This window comes from Ranitomeya variabilis, chromosome 4 (assembly GCF_051348905.1).
Source record: "Ranitomeya variabilis isolate aRanVar5 chromosome 4, aRanVar5.hap1, whole genome shotgun sequence".
Classification (NCBI taxonomy): Eukaryota; Metazoa; Chordata; class Amphibia; order Anura; family Dendrobatidae; genus Ranitomeya; species Ranitomeya variabilis.
This window is the reverse complement of record NC_135235.1, coordinates 634213907-634228023: the sequence shown is the minus strand read 5'-3', so window position 1 is coordinate 634228023 and position 14117 is coordinate 634213907. Positions and strand designations below refer to the sequence as shown.

Genomic DNA, 14117 nt, shown 5'->3' with positions numbered 1-14117 from the left:
GATTCACAGAATCCAGAGGAGAAAAGCATCTGCACCGATGTTGGATCCGGGGCTGGATGAAGTAGAGTCCGAGCAGAATCCAGACCCTCGTCACCAGTTGTTATCCACCGGGGGAGGAGGAGATCTTAATGAGACTCAGATACCAGAGGCGCATGCCGACTGTGCTGTGGTGTCAGGGTGAGGAGTGGGAGAACAGAGAGGATGACAATGAAGTTGTAGATCCCTCTTGGTGTGAACCCAGAGGTACGCAGCTGAGTAGCTCAGCAGAGGGGGTGTTGGGGCATCTCACACAGACACGTTGTGATGCAACCACGACAAGCACTGCATTCTCATCTACGATTCTGGCTGTGACCCAACTCATGTTAACTGAAAATTTTGCCAAAAAAGGCTCTGTAGAGGCAAAGATTGCAATAATTTGACTACTACATGCATGAACCGGCAAATGCACGATCAACATGCCTTTGGGTATTTCACTGCACTAAAATGCAGACTAGCGGGCCTCGCCAACCACTGGCAGTCCCATCAACCACATCTGCTGCTTTTTCCTTCTCCGTCACCATGCCAAATGTTCTCACACAGGTCTCTGGCTGCAGAAACTCCATTTTTACCCCCTACAGTCGGGGTGAGTGAGAGCGCATCAGCTATTACGGAAGTGGACGTGCTGTTTTTGTGTCACCTACCACAACACATCTTTCTCAATTCACCATAACATCTCCGCCTGCACCTCACTCACTGTCCAGTTGTGGTCACGTAAAAGAATGTTTCTTCCTTCACATGCTCAAGCTAAACGCTTGACCTCTACCATCTCCAATCTGTTGGCAATGGCTGTCTTCACTGAACCTGGAGCCAGGGAAGGCCCTGTGTGTTAATGGTTGCCAGGGCAACTTCACACACGTGACTTGCATGGCTCACATCCTCAACCTGGTGGTACAGCAATTTCTCTACCACTATCCCGGCCTGTATGCACTCCTGCAGAAAGCACGGTCACTGCGTGCTCACTTCCGACGATCTCACCCCACAGGTCATCTACTTGCATCGCTAACCAAGGTCTTTCGGCCTTCCGGTTATTCATTTGATCTTCGATGTTCAGACATGGTGGAATTCCACTCTGCACATGTTGCAGTGACTGTGGCAGCAGCAACGAGCCTTGGTGCTGTATGTCCTTTTGCATAGCCTGGGCCAACACAGGACGAAAGTTGTGCAAATCACGCTGGCGAAGTGGACACAGATGAAGGACCTCTGCATCCTTCTGCACAGTTTCAAAATGACTACTAAGATGGTTAGTGCTAACGATGCCATCATCAGCATCACTATTCCGGTCACCTACATGCTGGAGCACACTTTGAATACTCTACGGAAGGAGGTGGTGATCCCAGAGGAAGAGGTGGAAGCAGAGGAGGATGCTGAAGGGAGAACAATTTCTCTAAGTTTCAGACTCTCATCATACAGGTGGGTTCCATGGGAGGGTGGATTACCTCAATCGAGGGGTGCTCATGGTACCAAACTGTTAGTGAAGGTGCAGGAGTCCAGGAACAAATTGAAGAGGACAAGGAGGAAGAGGTGATGGACGCGCAATAGTTAGGAGATGAAGAGGATAATTATCCCTCTCTGTTGTCCATGGTTGGTGGGAAGTGACGAAGGAAGCAAGCTTGAGTGTTACCTCGCCACCAACACACCATGAAATTGGACTACATGGAAGCATCTGACACATAAGCAAATTCTTGCTGCACTATCTTCAACAAGATGCCCGTATTCTTAGGGTTATAAATGGTGCTGACTACTGGTTTTCCACTCTGTTAAATCCACATTCAAGAGTAAATTTTGCCAGATGCTTAACCCCCTGGAAAGGAAAGCAGGCATGCTGTAGTATCGAAACATGCTTGTAGAAAATATTAAGAATGTTTTTTCCCAAGACAGTAGTGAGGCACAGTGTGCATTGCAGTTATGGACTTCCAACACCGGGAACGTCATGGCAAAACCACAAAAACATTAGCAGCAGCAGCAGTTTAAGTGGCATAAACAGTTTCTGTGAGTCATTTTACACATTTTTTAGACCACCCCAGGCACCACTAGAACAGAGTCCAAGTTTGATGTGACTGACCGACTAGAGAGGATTTTGCAAGAGTATCTCAAGCTCAATAATACAATCAGGGTGAATTTGGACCCAATTGCATTTTGGCCTTCCAAAATGGAAGAGTGGCCTGAGCTCGCCCGTCACGCTTTGGAGGTTTTATCACATCCGGCAACCAGTGTTCTCTCAGAACGTGTGTTCAATGCTGCTGGTGGTATCCTGATGGATAAGCGCAAATGGCTGCCCCCTTAAAGTGTAGACTGCCTAACTTTCATCAAAATGAACAAGTCATGGATATCCAATGTCTTTTGCAACTACCTGTGTTACTTTCTTTACATTTTTCTATGAAACTGATGTTTGTGCCACCTGACTATGACAGGGAAGAAAAAAGATTGTGCTGTTGCATGAGGTATATGTGTATATGTTTTGGTTTTGCATCCCATTGAATTTAATGGGGTTCGGGTATGATCGTTGAACTGGTTGGCGAACATGCTCTGCAAACATCAGGAAGTTGGAAGGTTCGCTCATCTCTAATTAAGACTCTATAAACCATGACACAAGCAAAGGAAATAAAAGACCTTTCAGTAAAGGCAAAACAAAGTAAACAATCGGCACTCGGGCTGGATTGCATCCAGTATATCACCTTAGTCTGGTGACATCACACAGGAGGCCTTCTTAGGCCGGTGTCACACTTGCGAGTGCAATGTGAGAAACTTGCATCAATACCCGGCACTGCCGCCGGCATTTGGGACCGGCGTGTGTGGCTGCATGTATTTCTGTGCTGCTGAACTCTCCGTTCCCGAGTGCTGGTCGCAGTTTCGGGTATTGATGCTAGAGACAAGTTTCTCACATTGCACTCGCAAATGTGACACCGGCCTTACCACGACACCGCTTCCTAAAGACTTAATATTCTATAATGTGATTATAACCTGACAAATATGATAATGAGTCTCTGTTCCAATGAAGCAATTTTCAGCATTGCAGATTTTAGTATGTGACATCTTCCAAGTCGGCTTTGGACATAGCCACAAAATACGAAGCTTCCACATGCTTCCTATCTCACCTTGCCTTGATCATATTGATGTGGTAGTCAGCCATATATATATGCATTTTCACCACATAAGGTGGACATAAGACAAAAAATGTTGCCAAGTAAGCAACATGTATTAGGTCAAAAATAACTGTTCAATAATGCAAATAGATGGCTGAAATAAGCACAATGACCAATAGCATTACAGGTCCTGAGTTGTGTAATCTGCAGGGCATTGCACAATTTTCTCATGACTTTCGACATAAACGAAGTCCTTGTCCATCAGGATCTCTTTCAGTATCCCACTTTGGGAAAACATATGGGCCAGCTCTTGGGCTCTACTCTTAGTGAAGGAGTTTCTTGATGGTGCTGCTTTCGGGTATTGTCTTGCATAATCCAGGACCAGAAAATTATTCTGATGCACTCTGGTTGACTTGACCAGGGATCCCACCAAATTCATCGCTAAGCAATCAAACGGGATTTCAATGATGGCTAATGGTGCTAAGGGACTACAGAAATGAACAAAGAGAGAGGTTGGCAGGTGGGACAGGACCTACAATAATTTATATTCTGCCTGTGACATCCGCGTAACTCTGGAGGATTCTTTCCTGGGTTTTGCCTACTTCAAAATGATCTTCTAAAACATGAGTATTAGTCATTTCTAACACCCTGCATCTGTAGGGCCCTGGCACTAGTAGCTGTTCTATGACCTTACCTCTCTGCTTGACGACACAATATAATATCACCCTTATTTTGCAATGAATGGGAATCGGGGGTCCACCCCCTTCAGCTAGCAATCCTATTTATTATCGTTAAATTATCAAATGCTCCTTTGAGAGATAGGATGTTGGTCTCAGGGGATGCTGTTTTTAAGGGTGACTGTGATGCCCGCCAGGGCCGTGGAGTACTTGGAACCGGGTCGGGCAGTTCTTCAGGGAGTTGTCACGGCGGCGGTGACCCAGTCCGTGGTCCTGGGCACGCAATAAAAATGATGGACAGTTTGTAGGGGATTTAACATGACGCCACCTGTGGTGTTCGGCAATGAGTGGCCGACGCTGCTTAAGGAGACCGCTGAGGCCGATGGTGACGCAGCTTGGATAGTTCTGTTCCCCACAGGTGGAGCAAGGCCCCAGGGCTACCAGTATAGTTTAGTTTTGTAAGGATCGTGGACTTTGGGGTGCAGGACTGAAGCTGCGGGAAATGACTGGAGGACACAAGCATTGTAGTTTTCTTTACCTTTACTTGAAGTTGAAGGTGCAGACCGGGGCACGATTAACAGGTGATGATGGGGGTTCGGGCAGCCTGGAAGCAACTTAGTATCCACCTTTCTAGGTGGGGTTGGAGGCCTTCCTGCTGCACTGTTCTCTTAGGTCCTTGCTGCTCTAAGCTCTGCTCAATTTCCTCTCCTGCGTGTTGCTTCTAACCTGTATGGCAGACACCGTGAGTTTATCATGAGCACGGCCTTTTCACTGGCAGTCTCTGCCTCTTGATCTGCTGTGGTGCCTCCAGGCGTTCATTGTGGCCAGGGAGCTTGCAGTCCCCTGCCCTCCAGATTCAGCTTTCGGGGTGTACAGCACCCACACATCAAGGACTCTGGCGTCCTTTTTGTCAGCGCACAGCTCTGGGGTGAGCCTGGTTACAGCTCCACTCCCCAGGTTTTCCTCGACTTCCATCCTCTCACTCCCTCAGACTCAGACTACCTCTGCCTCTAGGCCAGAACTTATAGGGAAGCTCTCCTGAAACCGGGTGTTGGAGCTCCCCCTCCTGGTCTGGAGTAAGGAAATGTGTTGGATGCTGGTGTTACCTGGTAAGGGGACCCCTCCAGGTCATCTGCATTCTGGAGATGTCCCTGGGCAATCCAGGACTGCACCAGCCTTCAAAGGGAGAGTATGAACCTGTCCATGAAGATCCTCAACCATCTACACTGGGGCGGAAGATTCTGGTTGCAACCACTTTTGAACCGAGAGTAGGAGGTCGGACATTTGGGACCTCAGAGGTTTATCACAGTGATAGGCCCCGTGGTGCATCCTGACAGTCGGTCAATCCTAAGCACGAGAAGATCTCCATTTTCAACTTGGCGTACTCTTTTGCACCATGCAAAGCCAGGTCATAATAAGCCGTCTGCGATTCCCCCATTGGATATGGCATCAGAACCTCCGCCAAATTCTTTGGAGATAATTTCTCCAGTTCCTCCACCCTTCCGAAAAAACATCAAGAACACCTCAACATCATCATGCTGGGTCAAGTTTTGCAAGGCTCTCTTTATGGTCTTCCTCACGTCTGAATCATCACCTTAACTTGAAGGAGGGGCAGTTGCTGTGCCATGGATCACCACGGTTAGGAGTTCGAACTGCTGCTTGTGATGCTGCCATAGCTGTTGCTTCATTTAATTGTAATCCACACAAAACGGTTCTGCCCATCCCAGGTTTTTTTCAATTGTGAAGTAACTTGTACGAAAAGGTTATTTACAGGGAAAAGCCAAGGCAGTGGCATCACAATCATTAACATAGGAAAGAAACTGCAGTTTATAAAAAGAAAATCATGCATAGCAAATATAAAAAAAAATTACCAATTTACAAGATAGATAAATATTATACATACATGGGCTTCTCACATTAGAATATCATGAAAAAGTTAATTTATTTCAGTTCTTCAACGCAAAAAGTGAAACTCATTACAGAATCATTACAAACGGAGTGATCTATCTCAAGTGTTTATTTCTGTTCATGTTGATGATTATCTGCTGAAGACATCTGGTTGTCATGCCAACCCATTGGTGACCCGCGATCATGTGACGGGGTCACCGATGAGATTAGTGATGCGTGATCACATTAAATGCCGCTGTGAGAGATTGATGGGTTAACAGCCACGGGTGGATTGCGATTCCACCCACGACTGTTGTGATTACACGTCAACTGTTCAAAACAGCTGACATGTGCTGGGAAAGATGTGGGCTCAGCGCCGGAGCCTATAAAAAAAAGGGAGGGACACAACATGTGCAGTACATATATAAACCAAAAGCGGACTTAAATTAACTTAGAAAAAGAAAACAAAAAGCAGCACCAAAAGAAAACAAAGGGTGCAAAAAATCCTTCCAGGTATATACCAAACCTCATGCTATAATCCAGAATAATGAAGGCAGCACTCCAATAGAAAAAATAAAGGTGCTTTATTGGCACATGGGCTCTTCCGAAGTGGTGGTTTATTGGAGTGCTCTCCCGAAGAAGAGCAAAACCGGACATTTTCTGCAAGAAATCCGCATGCGTTTTTTCCGCTTTTTTGACGCGTTTTTACTCATTTTTTGTGCGCTTTTTTTCCGGAGATTTTCCAATGCAATGATATAGTGGAAAATCCGCAGAAAAATAATGAACATGCTGCATTTTTTTACCGCGATGCTTTTTTTTTTCGTGGCATAAAACGCATCATGTGCACAGAAATTGCGGAATGCATTCTAAATGATGGGCTGCATAATGTATGCGTTTTTTATAGCGAAAAATCTGCAGCCTTAATGTTTTGGCACTTTTACACAAAAACTATTTTATTGAAAAAATAAAATATTTATTTTGTTTATTTTATTTGTTTTTCCACAGATGGAGCTATATGTCTGCTTTTTTTGTGGGACAAGACCACGTTTTTAGGAATACCATTCGCCTTTTTGATAGAGCTTTATTTAACTTTTTGTTTAGCAGTATGATGAAAAAGCATAGTTTTGCCCCAGTTTTTATATTTTTGTTATGGTGCTCACTGTAAGGGTTAACTAGCGTAACAGTTTTATGGGTCCGGACAAGGAGATAATAAAAACATGTACTTTTATTTGTTATATATATATATATATATATATATATATATATATATATATATATATTTATATTTTACACACACAGTTGTGCTCAAAAGTTTATTTGATTTCTTGGCCTTTTTTCAGAGAATATGTATGATAACACAAAAACTTTTTCTCCACTCATGGTTAGGGTTTGGGTGAATCTGTCAGACAAAGAGTGGGAGACAATTATTAGTCCTACAATACAACACCTCATCAATTAAAAAGTGGTATAACTAATCAACCAGTGTACTCAAACAATTGCTATAAGTACTACCTAAAAATATGTCCTAACGTACCAGCATCTGCAGTAACTGTGTTTGAACAAGTCATCAATCATACTCAGCCAATGTGAAGGAAGAGGTGCACTGACCCTACATGCCACCCCTGCTGTACACCTGTCATGATCCAGACCGGGTTTTGAGTCCTGTTTTCCCTTTTCCCGGTCTGATCATATCAGGGGTTAAATTTTCTCAGCCTCAGTCTGGTTTCAGGTTTTGCTATTTATCTCTGTTGTATCCTGCAGGCGGTGTCAGTTATAGTTCTGCCTACGGCGTGTGTAGCTGACTCTGGTATATTGTGATTTGTCCTGCTGCTTCATCTGCTTGAACCCGTGTGTCTGTTTTTCCCCGCTTCCCGTCTTGACTCAGTGTTTCCCTTTAGTGTGCAGACCCCATGGTTTTGATTTGGCTTGTATCCTGACCTGTTTTTGACTTTTGTCTTTGGCTTATCCGCTCCTGACTATTACTGACCTTTTGGCTTGTCCCCGACACTATGTTTTGTCTTTTCCTTTGGTACTGACTATATAGACCTGGCTTGTTTGATTATTCTGCTGCCACCTGTGGTAGTCTCACTGCTGCACTGCAGGTCAGCTCTCTTTAGGTGCAGAGCTGCTTCTTCTCTACTGCCATCTAGTGAAGCCTGCACCTACCTGCATTGCAGCAGCATGACAACACCTACCTATTTGTGGAGGTTGGCACCTTGAAATGACGCTAAGTGGTACCCCCGCTGGTGCGCCGACTGCCCCAGAACTCCTATAATAGCCCCTAGCCAAACGTATAGTAAGAAACTGAAGGCCAGTCCTATAATAGATAATAGATAGATAATATTCTCTGTGGAAAGGTAATTAATGGGAAGATAGATCTCATAGAGGGAATGAAGGCAGGAGGCGAAATGTCAGAGTGATAGCACTCAAAAGCAGACACAACTTCATACAAACCACCCAGACCGTAGATGCACCTTAATAAACACAGCAACTGTTATGCATAGCATACTCAATTACATTGACTACTGGTGCTGACAGAGTACATAGCATCATAGCATACTAAACAGGGTTTTCCCCTTATGTTATACACAGTGGACCAGGTATAATGATATGCAATCTGCTAATAAACAAAACCAGTAGGTCAGCACCAGACACATCAGAAAGCGTATATGAAATAACCAGTTGGCTTGATCAAAAGAGTACATTAGTTGTAAAGATATGCAAAGTCACAATTGGTTGCTTATCTGTTCAGACTGGTGCTCCAGGTACACAGGTAAATGCCAGAGGTGATCAGCCATGGGTCTAGAGGAGGACTGACCTCCTTAATGTTATGTAACTGACCTGCTAGGTAGTACAAATCGACATCTCTCTTTATCTACTTCTAGTGTGAAAATCAGATATAGTTTTAGGTCAACTTTATGCAGAAATATGAAAAACTTTCACAAACTTTCAAGCACCAGTATAAGGCTAAGTGATTTACACAAGAACGAGGGACAGACAACTACTATGGTTGCAAAGGACACTGCTGCAAATAGTACATTTTCAGATCCCCCAGTGCGTCTAAATTCAGCCAATGTTTATTTTGGCTTACATGACATATCCTGTATCCACTATTTAGTTACATTAATAAAAAGATATAAAAAAACCCTTACTTTTTTCTCTAAAGCCATGACTTGTGTACATGATCTCCTCCAATATGCTTTACTCTGTCCTACAGTGCTTGTACCTTTCAGAGAATGTATGAGCAGGAATACCTTAATAAAACTGATTACAGATCCCTTTTACGAGTCTCTTCTGAATGTGTAACTGGAGCAGATTCATGACAGACACAGGGAATCATGACCTGAAAAGTGGCTATAATAGAGTAGTGAACATTTGTAAGGACATAACCTGGTGGCCTAACACACTGATCTCAGTCCCGCTTTGTGGTCTATTGTCCAGTTTGCACAGACATGTTATAAAGAATATAATAGAATAAATAGTATTATAATTCCGATGCCATGTTTCTAAAAAATAATAAAATAGTTTTTATTCTTGGCAGGTGACTTTACCAGGAGCACTGAGGGACGTCTGATATTCTCAGATTTTTCAGCAGATAATTTTCATATGACACCCGATACTTATGAAGAACATGTCATTATACCAGATACACCTCAAGATGTTATCAGAAAAAATCTGTCACCTGTTTCTTTTCAACAGGTCCTTGTTTCTGCTTCATCAAAGACAAATATGCAAAACAAAAGTCACAGAAGGGCTCTTGATCATGAAACAGCTCACACAGGGGAAAAAACATTTTCATGTTCAGACTGTGGGAAAAGTTTTACAAAGAAATCACATCTCGATAGACATCTGTTAATACACCCAGGGGAGAAGCCATTTTTATGTTCAGAATGTGGAAAATGTTTTACACACAGATCATGGCTTGTACAACATCAGATGGTACACACAGGGGAGAAACCACTTCCATGTTCAGAATGTGGGAAAGGTTTTACAAAGAAATCGCATCTTGACAGACATCTGCTAATACACACAGGGGAGAAGCCATTTTCATGTTCAGAATGTGGAAAATGTTTTACACAGAAATCAAGTCTTGTTAGACATCAGATAGTACACACAGGGCAGAAGCCCTTTTCATGTTCAGAATGTGGGAAATGTTTTACACAGAAAACATGTTTTGTTAAACATCAGAGAATTCACACAGGGGAGAAGCCATTTTCATGTTCAGAATGTGGGAAATGTTTTTATCAGAAAACAAATCTTGTTGCACATCTGAAAACTCACACAGGAGATAAGCCATTTTCATGTTCAGAATGTGGCAAACGATATAGTGAGAAATCCACCCTTTCAAAACATCAGAGAATTCACACAGGGGAGAAGCCATTTTCATGTTCAGAATGTGGGAAATGTTTTTATCAGAAAACAAATCTTGTTGCACATCTGAAAACTCACACAGGAGATAAGCCATTTTCATGTTCAGAATGTGGCAAACGATATAGTGAGAAATCCACCCTTTCAAAACATCAGAGAATTCACACAGGGGAGAAGCCATTTTCTTGTATAGAATGCGGGAAAAGTTTTACACAAAAATCGCATTTTATGATGCATCAGAGAACTCACACGGGAGAAACCATTTGCTTTTTCAGAATGTGAGAAATGTTTTAAAGAGAAATCAAGTATGGTTGTACATCAGAGAATTCACACTGGGGAGAAACCATTTTCATGTTCAGAATATGGGCAATATTTCAGTATTAAATCAAAACTTGCTAAACATTATTATTATTATTTATTTATATAGCACCATTGATTCCATGGTGCTGTACATGAAAAGGGGTTACGTACACGTTACAGATATCACTTACAGTAAACAAACTAACAATGACAGACTGATACAGAGGGGCGAGGACCCTGCCCTTGCGGACTTACATTCTGCAGGATTATGGGGAAGGAGACAGTAGGTTGGGGGTTGCAGGAGCTCCGGTGTTGGTGAGGCGGTAGCTTCGGTAGTGATGAGGAGGCAGCGGGGTCTGCAGGCTGTAGGCTTTCCTGAAAAGATGAGTTTTCAGGTTCCGTCTGAAGGATCCGAATGTGGTTGATAGTCGGATGTGTTGGGGCAGAGAGTTCCAGAGGATGGGGGATATTCGGGAGAAGTCTTGGAGGCGATTAGATGAGGAGCAAATAAGTGTGGAGGAGAGAAGGAGGTCTTGGGAGGACCGGAGATTACGTGAGGGAAGATATCGGGAGATTAGTTCAGTGATATATGGAGGAGACAGGTTATGGCTGGCTTTGTATGTCAGTATTAGCAATTTGAACTGGATACGCTGAGGAAATGGGAGCCAGTGAAGAGATATTTGCATAGGGGGGAAGCGGAGGAGTAGCGAGGAGAGAGATGGATTAGTCGGGCAGCAGAGTTAAGGATGGACTGGAGAGGTGCAAGGGTGTTAGCAGGGAGGCCGCAGAAAAGGATGTTGCAGTAGTCAAGGCGGGAGATGATGAGGGCATGCACAAGCATTTTAGTACATTGAAGGTTGAGGAAAGGACCGATTCTGGAGATATTCTGGAGATATTTTTGAGCTGGAGGTGACAGGAGGTGGAAAGAGCTTGGATGTGCGTTTTGAAGGACAGGGCAGAGTCGAAGGTTACTCCGAGGCAGCGGACTTCCGGTACTGGGGAAAGCGTGATGTCATTAATGGTGATAGATAGATCAGGTATGGAAGATCTGTGGGATGGAGGAAAGATGTTGAGTTCAGATTTGTCCATATTGAGTTTGATGAAGCGAGAGGAGAAGAAGGAGGATATGGCTGATAGGCACTCTGGAATTCTGGACAGCAGAGCGGTGACGTCTGGTCCAGAGAGGTAGATCTGAGTGTCATCAGCATAGAGGTGGTACTGGAATCCATGGGACTTTATGAGTTGTCCCAAGCCAAGTGTATAGATTGAGAAGAGTAGGGGTCCTAGAACAGAGCCTTGGGGGACTCCAACAGAGAGAGGGTGGGATGAGGAGGTAGTGTGGGAGTGCGAGACGCTGAATGTGCAGTTGGAAAGGTACGAGGCGATCCAGGATAGGGTGAGGTCTATCAGAGAATTCACACAGGGAGAAGCCATTTTCATGTTCAGAATGTGGGAAATATTTTACAACGAAATCTGGTCTTGTTAGACATCAGAAAATACAGGGGAGAAGCCATTTTCATGTTCAGAATGTGGAAAATGTTTTAATCAGAAAACAAATCTTGTTGCACAACTAAAAACTCACACAGGAAAGTAGCCATTTCCTTTTTTTTTAAATAATTTTTTTTTAATTTTGTAACCGCATAATATAACAATAAACAGAAAATCAAAACCCTGTGGTCGGCGCTCATGTCAATGCTGTAATTCTGCTACATAGAGGCGATCTGAGCATCGCCTCTATGTAGCAGAGCCAATCAAATTGTGGCAGCTTCAAGCCTCCCATGGAGGCTATTGAACCATGCCAAAATAAAAATAATGTTTAAAAATATGAAAAAATAAAAAAATTTAAAAGTTTAAATAACCCCCCTTTCGCCCCATTCAAACTAAAACAATATGCAGCGTTCAGATTCACCCGATCTATCAATAAAAAAAAGGATTGACCTGATCACTAAACGGCGTAGCGAGAAAAAAAATCAAAATGCCAGAATTATGTTTTTATGGTCGCCTCGGCATTGCATTAAAATGCAATAATGGGCGATCAAAAGAACATATATGCTCAAAAGTGGTATAATTAACAACATCAGCTCGCCGAGCTCGGCACGCAAAAAATACACCCTCACCCATCCCCAAATCACGAAAAATGGGGATGATATGGGTCTCGGAAAATGGCGCAATTTTTTTTTTTTTTTAGCAAAGTTTGGAATTTCTTTTCACAACTTAGATAAAAAAGAACCTAGACATTTTTGGTGTCTATGAACTCGTAATTACCTGGAGAATCACAATGGCAGGTCAGTTTTAGCATTTAGTGAACCAAAGCAAAAAAGCCAAACAAAAAACAAGTGTGGGATTGCACTTTTTTTGCAATTTCACCGCACTTAGAATTTTGTTTTTTGGGTTATCAGGAGTTGTAGGCCAAAATCATCAGTATTAAAACAATAAAAGACCTGACAAATTTCAGTTGGTGGATAATGAATCTATAATATATGAAAGTTTAATTGTAATCATTACATTGTGGTAAATAATGAAATTTAACACTATATGCTAATTTTTTGAGAAGGACCTGTACATGACATGCTAAAACCAATGATGTCATTCAAAAGTGCAACTCGTCCCGCAAAAAATAAGCCCTCACATGGCCAAATTGATGGAAAAGTAAAAAAGTTATGGCTCTGGGAAGGAGGGGAGTGAAAAAAGCTCCAGCCATGAAGGGGTTAATAACTTTTATTACCTCATCCCATAATGTTTTTAGAGGCTGGCAAGACCACTGTAAATGTGACATTGTCTTCCCATGCACACTGCAATGCCAACATTGCATAAATGGTCCATTGCATAAATGGTTCCCTGAGGTATCTAGTCAAAGTGTTGGGACCCGGTATGACCTTGAAACAATTGCTTGCATCTTGTAATTTACTTGCCATAGATTTGTAGGAGAGGAAAAAGCATTTGTCCCACTGATCCTTCTTAAATGTGCTTAGGAGCAAAGTTTCTCAAGCCTTGCAAAATGGAGGAAGGTTTTCCAGATCTGGGTCTGTCAACAATTTTTATATACGAGAGATGGCATGTGGAGGGCATAGAGTGGTGAAACACAACATTTCCAAAGGGATTAAATAATTGACTGATTTTGAAAGACTGTCCAGTGAAGAGTAAATATGATGAGGTTGTATGTATTCAAAATTATGACGTAGCTTCTAAGGACAGTCACCTAGGACAGTAGAAAGGGGCAGTACAGTACCAAATGGAGCTACTTGGTGTATACATAAAGACATCTTTTTGGAGCTGGCTTGTAAGGAATTTGCAGAAGCATCAAGTGGAAACCTATATTGATCAGTTATAGGCATCAATGGTCCCCTCTGATCGACCAAAACATCCCTCGCAGTTGGTGTATACATAGTCTTAAGTGCCTGCCTGATACTGTATAATACTGAAATATTTATTAAATATATATAAATATTGTGTGTAATGCGGACCCAAAGTATTATCTTAATGCAATGCAACAAATCAAGGATCGCTGCATGGGCTGATGTTAGATAATATCAATGGCAATCAGGAAAATCGACGCCTGCAGTATTTTTGGGACAAAATATTTGATTGCCAAACAAAACAACTAAAACAGCTTTCAATTTTAACCCAAAAAGAGGAATATATATACACCGGGATGGATTGCAACAGGTATACAGTAGTAGGCTAGGTTGATTGTTATGTTAAGAACATTGACTATGCCAAACAAGGAAAATTCTCTCCAATTTCAGGAGTTAAGAGAGAGTAG

The 14117-nt window shown here is 42.7% G+C and overlaps 1 protein-coding gene across 2 annotated transcripts in view; it reads left to right on the top strand.

Moving 5' to 3' along the window:
* Positions 1 to 10460, top strand: part of LOC143767273 (uncharacterized) — a 35560-nt gene extending 25100 nt beyond the window's left edge. For both annotated transcript variants that reach the window (XM_077255480.1, XM_077255481.1), the window contains exon 7: positions 9228 to 10460. In XM_077255480.1, coding sequence (XP_077111595.1) covers positions 9228 to 10336 — 1109 coding nt within the window. In that variant the 3' untranslated portion in view covers positions 10337 to 10460. The remainder of the gene's footprint in view (positions 1 to 9227) is intronic.
* The last annotated feature ends 3657 nt before the right edge of the window (positions 10461 to 14117 follow it).